The sequence below is a fragment of the Taudactylus pleione genome, unplaced genomic scaffold, assembly GCF_031769625.1.
Source record: "Taudactylus pleione unplaced genomic scaffold, aTauple2 ptg000077l, whole genome shotgun sequence".
Taxonomy (NCBI): Eukaryota; Metazoa; Chordata; class Amphibia; order Anura; family Myobatrachidae; genus Taudactylus; species Taudactylus pleione.
Window position 1 is genome coordinate 39,461 of NW_028284479.1, and position 14,049 is coordinate 53,509.

At 46.1% G+C, this 14,049-nt stretch overlaps 1 protein-coding gene across 1 annotated transcript in view; it reads left to right on the top strand.

The window, feature by feature from the left end:
• LOC148532407 (tetratricopeptide repeat protein 41-like) overlaps positions 1–14,049 on the top strand; it is a 144,948-nt gene that overhangs the window by 37,364 nt on the left and 93,535 nt on the right. The window contains exons 3-4 of the mRNA XM_088467853.1: positions 1,519–1,727; positions 4,064–4,227. Coding sequence (XP_088323979.1) covers positions 1,519–1,727; positions 4,064–4,227 — 373 coding nt within the window. The remainder of the gene's footprint in view (positions 1–1,518; positions 1,728–4,063; positions 4,228–14,049) is intronic.

The following is a 14,049-nucleotide window of genomic DNA, read 5'->3' on the forward strand; positions in this document are numbered from 1 at the left end:
TGCACTCCCATAAAACGCTGTTCGCATAATTTAGGCACGCCTGCGTTCGGATCTCCACTCCCGTTTTCAAGCACCTTCCCTGTTACCACCCACAAACGCCTCATTCTGTCACTCAAACTACCAACCTGGCTGTGTTCAAGGCGAGATAAATTTCTGATCGTAGCAGCTAGTTTGCGCACGCGCATTGCGAACTTTACACATGCGCAGTTTAGCGAACATCGGTGGCGTACGACCGTGCGGCCGCAACAACCGACTCTGAATGAGGTCCTCTATGTATATAGAAAACCATTCATTATGTTGATTGTGTAAATAGGGGAGATGGTCATTTTAAGTAGGTCCATTAGTAAAAATGAAATGTAATTGCTCTGTGCTAAATAATAAAATGCTCTACGCATATGACACTGTATTAGGGATTGCAATGTTTAATAACATAAAGTTTGTTGGACAGTGTGGAGTATTAGCCCCCATACACCTACACGATTTCTGGACGATTTTTCAAGCAATCATAAGATGGATCTTGTGAAAATCGTGTCTTTTTTTTTAGTAACTTACGATCCGATGCTAGCTCCCGCTGTTCGTACAATCGTGTCTTCTGATCATATGTGCAGCACATCTTGCCCGTCGTATCCGTATGAGGATCGTGCCGTTTATTTTGTTCATGCGATCCATCGTGTCGCATTTCAAGTCATTTCAATGACTGTTTCCCTGATGAACTCCTGATGAGCCTGTGAGACAAAGGATCGATCTTACGACTGATCCTGTGCTAGAAAAACAACAAATATGCTGCAGGGATTGCCAGGGAGCTCCGGGAGAATCGTAGGTATCTTATGCTGGTCGTTTAGGTGTATGGGCCCTATAACTGTAGTCAGACTCCTAATGTTAAGTGACAAAAAATATAAACCAGGCTGGCAGTCATGTATATACATGTATATATGGCCAGTAGGCATCAGTTTCCCTGACCAATACTGTGAGGATTACTTTCTAAGTGCAAATGTTCAATCACCTATAGCTATACCTATATACCTACCAGTCCACTTCTTTAATTGTTGAAATTGCCTTAGATCACTTAAGGGGGAATTCAAATGTTTTTGGACTCCCGTAGCTCCCGTCTAAAGTGACAGAAGCTACTCAATTGTTTGTGCCGATAGGCAAGATTGCCACGGGCGCCATTTACCTATTGCTAATTTCTGCTTGCAGTCTCATGAGGTGCGCGCAGATAACCACCCAAGGTAGAACTTTTCGGCGCCTTAACTGTCACTTTAGACAGGATTAACCACTTTATATGGCTAATCCCCTGCATTTTGGGTGCGACATCTAGGATTGTGACGTGTCCCCCCCCAAAAAAAATTGGATGGCTATGGCCACGATAAAACAATTAAATTTTTCCTGTAGAGCTAATTGTTGATTGGTTGCTAATCAATCCACCTATCACATTATACAGCCTGACCGGCATGGCCCATGACCACAAGCGAATGACTCGCATGTAAAATTTCTGACATATTCATTGTATGCTTGCAGGTCAAAAACAGATTTTAAGTCTATTCTCCTGTTGCATGGTGAGCAAGGCTGTGGGAAATCAACAGTGGTTGCAAAATGGCTGAGTTCTTTTAGAAGATGTAATCCTGATGTCACAGTGATCCCATACTTTGCAGGAAGTAATGGAAGAAGAGATAACATCATGTGTTTCATGCAACATTGCCTCATATCGCTCCAGTGTGATTACTTTGGTAACTACTATGGCATAAATTTTGTTGGACATTATATATAGCTTTTTGTGGAGAGCTAGCAGACAAAAGCATGTATGTAAGCCTCTGAGCTGCACTGGATCATTTCAGAACTCACTGACAGGACACAGGGCCTGATTCAGAGCCAGACGCTCTGAAAGAGCGCTCGCTCTGAATCAGGGCGGGGTTTTTTTGTGCGGCCTCCTGGCCGCTCGCTTAGCTGTGGGTCACCACCCACAGCTATTGCGAGCAGCCAGGTGATGGTCGCGATGGTCGGGGCTTGCGACGAGACCCTTGTGATAGGGTCTCGTTCCTGCAAGCCCGAGTGAGCTTTCGGCTCTATTAGAGCCGGAAGCTCACAAACTGACATCACGAGTGATGTCAGTGAGGCCGCCCCCAAACGGCAGGCATTCCTTTGGGAACGCCTCCGTTTGGCCAGCTACCCCCCCTGCCCGCCTCCAAAACTGGGCAAGTTGTCAATCAAAATCGACAGCTGCCCCGCTTCGGTGCAAGACCTGGGTCTCACGCATGCGCACTTCAGAGCCGGCTCCGGCATGCGCAGTGGCCAAACATCGACCCGCTTGCGAGCGGGTCTGAATCAGGCCCACAGAGCATTATCGCTAAACTTGTTAACTGCCATGTCAAGGTATTGATAGTAGTGCTCAGAGAATAGATAGCGCCTCTGGGTTGAGGATCTTGTGGCTGTAATTGATGGGGTTTTTGAACTCCTTATAATAGTGCTAACTGTAGGGTCCTGTTAGAGAGTATACCAGTTATATATGAAGTTCCCAGGCAACTCTCAACTGTCATGTAATTGGTTCACCACAAGGAAAATGCAGACAACCTAATTATCATATATGCGATTTCAGCATTATATGGTTAACTACATTATAAGATGAGTGCAAACATTCCCATCAGTCATGTTCACAAATACACATTCTACTACGTTTTTCTTATTATCTGTGTTCTACTAATATATTCACCAGGACGCTCACAGTACGGCTGCATCCTTGTTGCCAAAAAGTTAATCTGGTTGAATTAAGATATAAGTGGGTCCCAGAGTAAGAACATCCGGGGGCCACTGCTACATATGCTGGTGGCTTCCAACTGGTCTGTGGGGTCACCCCCTGCTAGGCTGCGTGCGCAGTCCTAAGTGCCAAGCTCTGAGCTTACGGTGTTCTATTGCTTCACTATTATAATATAATTTTAAAGACAAAACAAGGTTGGTTTTGCCTTTTAAATTGTCTCTGCTTTAAATCTATGGGCTGAATCGCCAGAATCTCAACAGCACCTACAACAGGCTATTAAACAAAGGCCTACGCGTAGATACATTTACGGTATTTTTAACAGTCAGATGCATGAAGTACAATCCAGGAGAAGATCTAGTGCAAAGTCATGATTTTATTTGTTTGAAATTCTGCAAATTTAAATACTACCATTAAGATATTTTTAGCAAGATGTTGCTGTTGGTATTGCTCTCTATGCACAGGTTATAGGGCCTGATTCAGAGTTGTACGGTATACCAATGTTTTTGCAGTTGAGTGATGATCGGCCATCTGCGTATTTGTCTAAGTCGTACTGCGCACGCGTCAAGGTACATTACCATAGTCCCTTGCAGCGACTATTTACTCGCAGTGTGATTGACAGCCAGGGAGCGTATGGGGGAGGGAATGGGGAGTGGCAGCAGAGAACTCAGACGTGTCACTACCGTTTCAGGATCATGTTGCAGCTTGCGACGCTAAAAATATGGCTCCATCATCTCCGTTCCCACGGCCATTCTGAGGGACAATAGGCTTGCTCGGGACTGCGACAATTGAATCATCTGCATCTTTGTACGCTGATACTGCAACATTTTACGCAGATGCTTCAATTTGCAAAGCCACAGGTGGACGTCTCAATACATCTCCCGGCGGCTGCAACATTTGCTTTCGCATCGCAACTGTGTACACTTTCGCACTAGCGTCTGCTGCATTAGCGTACAATTCTGAATCAGGCCCATAGTCTGCCATCAAACCTTTTTATAGAAATTGCACCTGGTGGCTATATTAATGCATTAAAGCAGTGCTTCTCTTGCCAGTCCTAGGGACACACCAACAGTACATGTTTTCAAGGTCTCCTCAGAGAATCGCAAGTGAAATAATTAGCACTACCTGTGAATCTTTTAACATGTCAGTCAGTAATGAATATATCTGCAAGGAGATATGGAAACCACACACTGTTAGTGTATCCCTAAAGCAGAAGGCAAACCATTAAAGCCATCATTAATTTAAAGAACAAGGCAAAACTTTTTATGTGAATATTTTTTTAATAATATTCCACCATGAACATTTATTCTTCAGGAATCGAAATTGATGAAGTTTATTCCAATGAGAACTATATTGACATGTGGGAATTCCCACTACTTGTACAGGCTTTTATGGCATCGGTTGCACTGAAACCATGTATCCTTGTACTGGACGGAGTGGATGAACTGTCTGGAACTCATGGTCTACACGCACAGCAAGTAAAGTTTCCATAATGTATAAGTTATAGAACTAAATGCAATGTATGCCGTACACATAAATAGCAAGTTATGTATTACAGCAATACTCTACATAGAATTAACCAAGACAACATTGGACATGATGTGTACAGTGCTCAATGCTGTCCAGTAAAATCACAGAAAGTCAAAAAAGTTTTAAAATTCAAAGACATTTCCTCATTGTTACAGATCACTTAATAAAAGTACAGAAGACTTTATATTGAATTACTGTTACTGTTAGATGTAATCTATTTTATGATGCTGTAAGTTTACCTCCTCAATTTTACCTTTATGAATGGACAATTTCACCGACTGGTTCTAAGCTTGATTAGAAACCAGTCATATTAGTGACAAGAAACACTAAAGGGCTTATTCATCAATAAATGACTCAGCACAAATGATGGATCTAACTCTCTGCAATTAAAAGCGTCAAATCCAGGTCTACTTGAGCATTTCAAGTATTCCCTACATCACATCCCAGCAAATCCTCAGCCCCCATCCCCTTCTCTCCCAAACCAATCCCTCCCCATCCATCTCACCTACTCTGACTTCTCTTTCCCCAGTATCTGGAGAATAAGTCATGGCCCTCATCTGGTCCTCCCTCCATGGCCCTAGCCACTCCTGCCTCCTACACTTCCTCTCTCCTGTTGCCTGTTCCCATCTCTTCAGGCTCTGTCACCTCTGCATCCAAGCGTGCCCTTGTCTCTCCCATTCTTAAAAACCCACCCTTGATCCTATCACTCTCTCCAAATACCGCCCCATCTCTCTCCTCCCATTTGCCTTCAAACTCCTTTGAGCGTATTGTCTGCAACCGACATACCACCATTCTTTCCTCCCACGCTCTCCTTGACCCATTTCAGCCTGGTTTTTGTCCTCTCCACTCCAATGATACTACCCTCACAAAAGTGAGTATTGATCTCCTTGCTGCCAAATCCAGGGGCCACTACACTCTGCTAATTCTTCTCGACCTCTTTGCTGCTTTAGACACTATAGAGTGACCATCCTCTCCTCCTGCAAATCATTCACTTCCTCGGTCTGCTTGAAACTGTCCTCTCCTTCCTTTCCTACCTCTCTAATCATTCTTTCGCCGTCTCCTCTTATTACTCTGCTTCCTTTCTACTTTCACTAACGGTAGGTGTCCGCCAAGGTTCTGTTCTTAGACCTCTCCTATTCGCCCTCTATACATCCTCTTTAGGTAAGCTCATCCACTCTTTTGGCCTCCAGTATCATCTCTATGCTGATGACACTCAGATCTACCTCTCCTTCTCTGACCTGTCCCCCTCTCTATCACACTTGTATCTCCAACTGTGTTTCTGACGTTTCTTCCTGGATGTTCCAGCGCTTTCTTAAACTGAACATGTCTAAGACTGAGCTGATCATCTTCCCACCCTCCCAAATAACCCCCACAATTTCATTATCTATTGATAGCACCACAATCTCCTGTAGCCTGCAAGTGTGCTGACTAGGAGTTATTCTTGACTCCTCCCTCTTCTTCAAACCACACAGTCAGTACCTCTCGCAGTCCTGTCGTTTCCATCTCAGAAATATCTCCAGGATGAGACCTTTTCTCACCCTGGAGGCAACTAAGAACCTCATCCACTCACTGGTCATCTCCACATTGGACTACTGTAACCTCCTCCTGTCTGGCCTCCCTGAGTCTCTCCTCTCTTCACTCCAATATGTCCTAAATGCTGCAGCCCAGGTCATCTTCCTCTCCAAACGCACTACATCTGCCTCCCCTCCTACAAGCCTTGCACTGGCTTCACTTACCCTTCAGAACCCAATTCAAGCTTCTCACACTCGCTTACAAAGCCCTCATCCAAACCTCTCCTATTTACTTCTGTGACCTCATCTGCCTTAACACTCCCGCCTGCTCATTTCGCTCCACAAATGAATGCTGCCTCTCCTGCCAACTGATTACTTCCTGCCACTACCACATCCAACATTTTGCCTGTGCTGCTACATACTTCTGGAACTCTCTATCAGACTCTCCTCCTGTCTACAAAACTTCAAACAAGCTCTCAAGAACCACTTCTTTATCAAAGCCATCCAGCTCTCATCCTAACCCACTGCTCCATGCTCACTGTCTTCCCCATCTGTGTCTTCCCTGTCTGTCTGCCTCTAACTTCTAGAATGTAAGCTCTCACGAGCAGGGCCCTCTTCCCTTATGTGCTTCCATTACTTGTGCTATCATCTACTCTATACTGCCTACAGCGGCACCTAACCCTTGGTTTCGGCCACCTTGCTGCTTACTTGAGTATTATTACTGCTGATGCAGCAATGTTTAAAAACCATGTCCATGTACTGCAATGTCACTTCTTGTCTGTTTATGTACTTTGTAAGGCACTGCGGACCCCTTGTGGTGCCATATAAATAAAGGATAATAATAATATTTCTCTAGTGCAGGGACAGCTGCTTTTCGGAGAGCACTAATATTGACACTTTAGCCACTAGTAGCAGTGAAAGTTTACACTCCTGGGTTCTAGTGTTTACTCTAGGGTGAACAGCAGGCAGGGCGCCGCTCGGGAGAAGGGGTTCTGTTCTGCGCACGCGCTCCTGAAAAGGGGTCGTGGACACTCTGGGTGGGCTGTGGCTTCATGTCCTTTTTCGTCACTCTAGTGGGCATGCCCAGCACTTACGGAGATGCTGGGCTGCTCCCAAGCTCTCCCCTCACTGTGAATAGATCCCGTACGCATGCGCTCAGCATCTGTTCACTGGCCGGGAACGCTAAACCGCAAATTTTCCCACACGCAGGACACTGTGGCCCATGGGTGGGGACGGCTGAGGGCCAGATTAATAATGGGGCGGGTGGAGCTGCAAAAAAAAAAAAATTCTCCTGTCACCAGGTCTTCGTCCCCATACACTCACCTCCTGGTCGGGCAATCCGAGCTCCGAAGCCCCGTTACTCTACCCCACCCCCACCAACGGGGTCTTTACGGAGCTCTGCCCCCCTGCCTGATGAAGCTCTGCCCTGTCCGTGCTAAGCCCCACCTCCTGGCCCATCAGCAATTGTGTCCTTGTGTATGGCACCAAAGCTCCACTCTTTTGATGCCCCGGTCATTCACACCCCCAGAGATTTATATGTCCCACAGTGGTGACCGGGTGAAGTCTTAAGCTGCCTCTAATTTGGTGCTCTCATCCTGTTGCCACCAGACGTACCTGGTGGCAATAGTAATAGTACTGTACTTTTAGAGGGCAGCAGTACATCAGGACAGGTAAGAGTATGAGCTGCCTGTAACAAGTGATTCTTTATTGGGACACATTTTCAGAGTGCATTGGAGTGTGCTCCTATAATAAGCAAATCTAGGAGAAAGTTATGTGTAGCTCTGCTCATTTATTCATGGCTCATAAATTATCATAACACAGATAATATAGAAAGGGCTCTGTGTGTCAGATGTAACACTGCTCCTTTGTATTCCCCTGCATCTGCATGACAATGAAACAGATCAAAATAAAAAAAAGAAAAACTTTAATGCTTTTGTGTGTGTTCATGTGTGCAAAATATGTGTGTGTACCTGTGTTCGTATGTGCAAAATGTGTGTGTGTGTGTGTAGCTACCTCCCACGTTGGCATGAAAGAACATTGATAAAGAGATCTGAAACACTAAACACTACTTTTGATCTTCCGTGTTTGTGTACTAGGGGCCTGATTCAGAGATGATTACAATGGCGATTACAGGTGCAGATTGAGCGATTGTTTGCCATTACGTAAGGGTATAAGCCGCACTGAGCGTGCGCAGAGACCACACTGCTATTACGGACGCACAGAGGAATCCATCACACAGTGAGTGTCAGGCAGTCAGCATTTGGGTGAGGTAACGGAGGATGGTGAGAAAAATGCATGTCTGACTGTTTAAAAGCTGTTACATGGGCGTGCATAAATTAGCCCTTGTAATCTCCTATGCAACATGAGAACCCTCTGCAGGAGGAGAGCTGCTGAGTCTGCGGCTGGTCAGACCTACCGCAAGGGCAAGATGGGCGCTGGATGTGCGCCAATATTACTGATATTTATGCAGATAAGCAACGTTGTGAATTCAGCATATGAGAATTCAGCAGTGGGCATCCTTATGCCCGGGTGATCTTTGGAACCATTAGCATAGCTTAGCGTCCATCTCTGAATCAGGCCCTAGATGTCCAGAGTGCCAGCCATCTATTCCTGATATATATTATAGTTGTTATAGATCTGCCAGCAGCTTGCTGTCTGATTTATCCACTTCCATGGGCCATAGTGTGTGGCAGTGATGCCCTATGTACTTGTGATGGTCATTGGAGTTCTCTGTATTATATGGCACTCATTGCAATGTTCACTGTAGTGTAATGGTGGTCAATTAGATTCTTGGTCACTGTGATGCTCTTTGTATTATATGGTGGTCACTGCAATGTTCTCTGCATTATCTGGTGGTTACGGTGAAAGTTCTCTGTATAAAATGCCAGCCACTGTGATTCTCTCTGTATAGAAAGGTGGTCACTACAATGCTCTGTGATCGGGGAGGAAGTGTAGTACAGGGTACAGGTAGCAATACTTAGACATTGAGTATTGAGACTGTTGAGTCTGCATGCTCCATTGAAAAGTGTAGATACCCAAGAAAGACAGGCACTGACTCGAGTCTTGTCTTTGCCCCGGGTAACAGAAAGCCTAGCTTCATCCCTCTATGTATGTATACAAATACATATAAGTATTCACAACCCTCCCCACATATTAAAAATAACGTATGTATGTGTGAAAATATATATAATATTTACCACCTTAGTACATTAGTTCCATTGTACTGCAACTCTTTAGTTTTTTAAAAAGGCAACAGCTAATTTACTGCAGTGGCTAGGGATGTTGGATGAACACTCATTGAAATATGCCAGTTATCAGTGAATAATTTGTGATTTTTTTTATTAATCTAAACTATTCTAGCACTCAAAGACAGACAGTACCGTTCTTACCCTTTTACAAACAAAAAGGTAGGCACCAACTATGATCTCCATTAAGATAGCAACTGCACAGGCCACATCTCCTCTGTACTGCCCCCCCCCTATCCACATCCCTAGTCACACTGCCGCTCCGCTTGTCACAACCCCCTGCAGCATCACACAATAGGCCCTTCATAAATTTCAGCTCCAGGCCCATGTGGCACTGCTGAGGGCAGGCTGTTATTGCAGGGCATCGCCATAAGCGCAGGGTGCATTTTGTCATTTTAAAATTGGGCAAGGCGCGGCGGCCCACTGAAACAGCCTACAGGAACACTAGGGTTCCTCACGGCACTGTTATGGCCGGTACACACTAGACGATATTTCGTCTGAACTGCATGGATTTGACGACATGTCGGCAAAATCGTCTAGTGTGTACCCTCAATGTCACTGACGATGCACACTCCCATGCATAGTCAGCGACATCGCGGGGACATCATCAGCGAGGGCCATGCTGCCGTATGCACTTGCCGATGTCAGGGCGCCTGCCGTGTCCTGTCACACCATAGGTCGGCTAGGCCCTCCTTGTCTCATGATGTACGCGAGTTTGCTCTGACCTGCGAGACCTGCGCCCGCAAAAAGACCTCTCGCACCGCTCCTTTGGGCTTCCTGCTGCCACTTTCGATTCCCAAAAGACCGTGGACCCATATCGCAATGGACTTTATTGTGGATCTCCCACTTTCAGCAGGAGAGAAGGTACTGAGCGGGAGAGAAGTTTAGTGGTCTTGTTGATTCCCGGATGCCCGTCGAGCATGAAAGTCTGAACCTCTCAGGAACGAAGAGGAGGTGTGAAGGTTTATCAGGAGGAGATTCAGTCTGACGAGCAAGAATTAGTTCAGCAAGACTTCGGGTAAGCGCCAGGTGGAGGCAGGAGCTAGGCACTATGGTCTCATCAGGAGAATCATCCTGCTGAAGAGGAGAAAAGCTTTGGGACAAGGCATCCGCCTTAATGTTCCTAGAACCCGGTCTAAATGAAATAGAATAATTGAAGTGTGTGAAGAAAAGTGCCCTGCATGCCTGTCTGGCATTCAATCTCTTCGCAGCACCAATATATGCCAGGTTTTTATGGTCCGTGAGGACGAAAATCTGATGCTTGGCCCCCTCCAGCCAGTGTTTCCAATCCTTAAAAGCCCATTTGATGGCCAACAGCTCACGGTTGCCTACATCGTAGTTTCTTTCGGCCGAAGAGAACTTCCGCTAGAAGAAGGCACATGGGTGAAGCTTGCCATCGGTCGGATCCCTTTGAGACATTTTCTTCTGAGGAAGCTGCCGACAAGGAAAGAGGCGGGGAAACGCATCAAGTCTTTTCACACCACTCACCTGTCCCAACAGAACTGTACAGCACAGCCTGGATCTGTACAGCACAGCCTGGATCTATTCTTCACACTCCGGATATAGCTGCACCTTGGAGAATGCTGCCAGCAGCTGGTAGAACAAGCTGTAGATCCACACGGACATAGAAGGTGCTGACCTTACATCATTACCTGCATTTGGATTTACCATCTTGTTCAGACCTCACCCGCGCCTACTCTCCGGATATAGCTGCACTTCGGGGAACGCCTTTAGCAGCTGGGAGAGATGGGCCACGGTTTTCTATACGGACATCCAGACACGGAGGGACTGGACATACAACTTTTCTATACCAGGAGCTGGGATATTAGACACTCGTGATATAGAGGGACGTTTCACAGAGTGGTGAGAGTAGCATCATTGCTACAAGAGACATATTTTTTTGCGATCTACATTGTTGTCATTCACTTGCTACATATTGAAACTGTCGGATGACAAAAAATCTCTTTTGAACAGCTACAGCCTCAAAGCAAGCAAGGTTTAACTATCCATGTGTGAATTTATATCCATGGGATTCATGAAATCTATTAAGATCATATAAATTGTCATTCAGGTGTACATGTTGCTAGCTGCACCCGTAGAGCTCACTAATAAGTTTACAATTATTCTTCCTATTTGATATAGTGATTGATGTAGGCTAGACCTTACTATCTGATGTTACATAACATAGCATTGCAGTAATAGATATATATTCAGAAGAATTATTATATGTTATAGAAAAATTTTAAAACATATATAAAATTTTAAAACAAATATATCGGCCGGCCGACGGTTATTTTATATTATTTATATGTGTTTTTTTGATTTTTAATAAATTGTTCTGATTAAATCAGCTCCTCTATATTTTATACACAACCCTTTGAGACAAGACTGCTCCAGCACCAATCTCTGAAGCGTCTTCCTCAACCACGAAAGGGAGGTCAGGATCAAGATGACGGAGCACCAGGGCACTGATGAATGCAGTCTTGAGCTTCAGGAATGCGTGTACTGCCTTGTCAGGCCAGTGGGCAGTATCGGCATCCTTCTTCGTGAATTCAACAATATGTGCCACGATGGACGAAAAGGACCTGATAAATCTTCTATAATAGTTAGAAAAGCCAAGGAAGCGCTGGATCGCTGGATCGCTTTGAGTGTGGTGGGCTGAACCCACTCCTGAATAGCCTTGACTTTCACTGGATCCATGGAGAATCCGTGTGGTGAGATCACGTACCCTAGTACTGCCACCTGTGTAATGTGGAATTCACATTTCTCGGCTTTGGCAAACAAACGATTCTGATGTGGCCTTGGTGTTCGGTCATAGATGATGAACAGAGTTATCATCCAGGTATACCACGAAAAACTTTCCTAAGTACTCCCGGAGGACATCGTTAATCAAGTCTTGGAAGACAGCAGGTGCATTTGCCAAGCCAAACAGCATCACTAGGTACTCATAGTGTCCTGTATGGGTACTAAATGCTGTCTTCCACTCATCCCCGCTCTTTATCCGGATAAGGTTATATGCTCCTCTGAGGTCGATTTTAGAGAAGATGGCGGCCTGCCGGAGTTGGTCAAAAAGAATGGAGATGAGGGGCAAAGGATAAGAATTTTTGACTGTGATATTATTTAGGTCCTGGTAGTCGATGCAGGGTCGGAGAGAGCTGTCTTTCTTCTGCACGAAGAAGAACCCTTCACCTACTGGAGATTTGGAAGGCCGGATAAAGCCATTGGCTAGCGCCTCCTTGACATACTCCTCCATGGCTTGGGTCTCTGGAATGGATAGCGAGTATAGACGGCCTTTGGGTAACTTTGCCCCAGGATGCAACTGGATGGCGCAATCATAACGCCGGTGTGGAGGTAGAGAGCTCTGCTTGGAAAAAACGTCCAAATAATCTTGATAAGGAACCGTCAGTGGGTTGATAGTCCCGGAGGAATGGGGTTGCACAGCTCTGACTGGTAAGGACAGGCAATAAAGGTGGCAGGTGGAACCCCATTGTGTGATATCCCCCGTGCTCCAGTTCACAAGGGGATTATGGGTTTTTAGCCAAGGAAGTCCGAGGACAATGGGCGCCAGTGGGCATTGGAGGAGAAAAAAACAAATATTTTCAGAGTGCAGTAGGCCCACGGAGAATCGGATGGACAGAGTCTGGAACTTAATGGTCCCACTCGAAACCTGTCTTCCATCTAGGCCACAGATGGGTATCTCCTTCTCAAGTGGAATAGTGGGTAGACCAGACTGAAGGAAGGACAGGTCCATAAAATTTCCTGCAGCTCTGCTGTCCAGGAAGGCTGATACAGAGAGAGAAGTCTGGGGAAATTGGACAGTGGTCAGCAGCAGTATGGAGTTATCGGAGGAGATGGGAACCAGACCTAGATGTAACCCCTCCTGTACAGTTAGGTCCTGGCTTTTCCCGACTTCAGTAGACATGTCTTAAGGATGTGACCCTTACTGCCGCAGTACAAACAGAGGCCCTGAATCTGTCTACTACGTCTCTCCTCAGGAGGCAAGCGGAAGGCGCCCAGTTGCATGGATTCCTCAGGATCGATACTTGGGGCCCATGCAGTAGATAGATGAGGAGAATGAACCGGGAGACTCTGCTCAAATCTGCGTTCGCGGAGACGACGGTCAATCCATATAGCTGATGCAATGAGCTCGTCCAAGGTCCCTGGAGTTGGGTGCTGGACGAGGATGTCCTTGATTGCCTCTGACAGGCCAAGATGGTATTTACTGCGCAGAGCAGGGTCGTTCCAACCAGAGTCTACTGCCCATCGACGGAACTCAGATGAATAATCTTCCGCCCCCTGTTGGCCTTGGCATATGGAGCGCAGCTTGGACTCGGCCAGTGCAGCCTTATCCGGGTCATCATATAAGAGGCTGAGTCCTTGAAAGAAGGCTCCGACCGTCTGTAATGCTGCATGGCCAGGCTGCAGATTGAAGGTCCAGGTCTGAGGGTCGCCCTGGAGCAGGGAGATAATGATCCTGACCCGTTATGTCTCTGATCCCGAGGAGAGCGGCCCAGAGCCTAAAGTATAACTTGCAGCTCTCTTTGAAATTCAGGAATTGATTCTGATCACCCGAAAACCGGTCTGGCAGATTAACCTTAGGCTCTCCAAAGAGGCGGCCGAGGTGCGGGGATTTTCTACTCTGAGGGATAACTCTTGGACCTTTTGGGTCAGGACTTGGATCTGCGCAGCCAGGACCTGCGCTGGGTTCTGCGGCTGCTCCATGATAGTGACTAGTGACCTCTCCCAAGTGGCCAGTTATAATGTTACGGTTGTCTGGGGATCCAGACGACCAGAATACCTTAAGGAGAGTGACACCAGAAGACGTAGGGTGAAATCAAAGTTAGTGACTTTATTGTCACAAAAAACTGGCTAGCATGTATAAAGATATTGTCCAAAGTACATACTGTGCGTCTGAACACCGATGATGCGGCTGAACGCTGATGATATGGCTAGGGAGTCTATGGTGTGGCTAGTGAGCCAGTAGAGTGGCCGGAGGCCGATGTTGTGGTTTGGG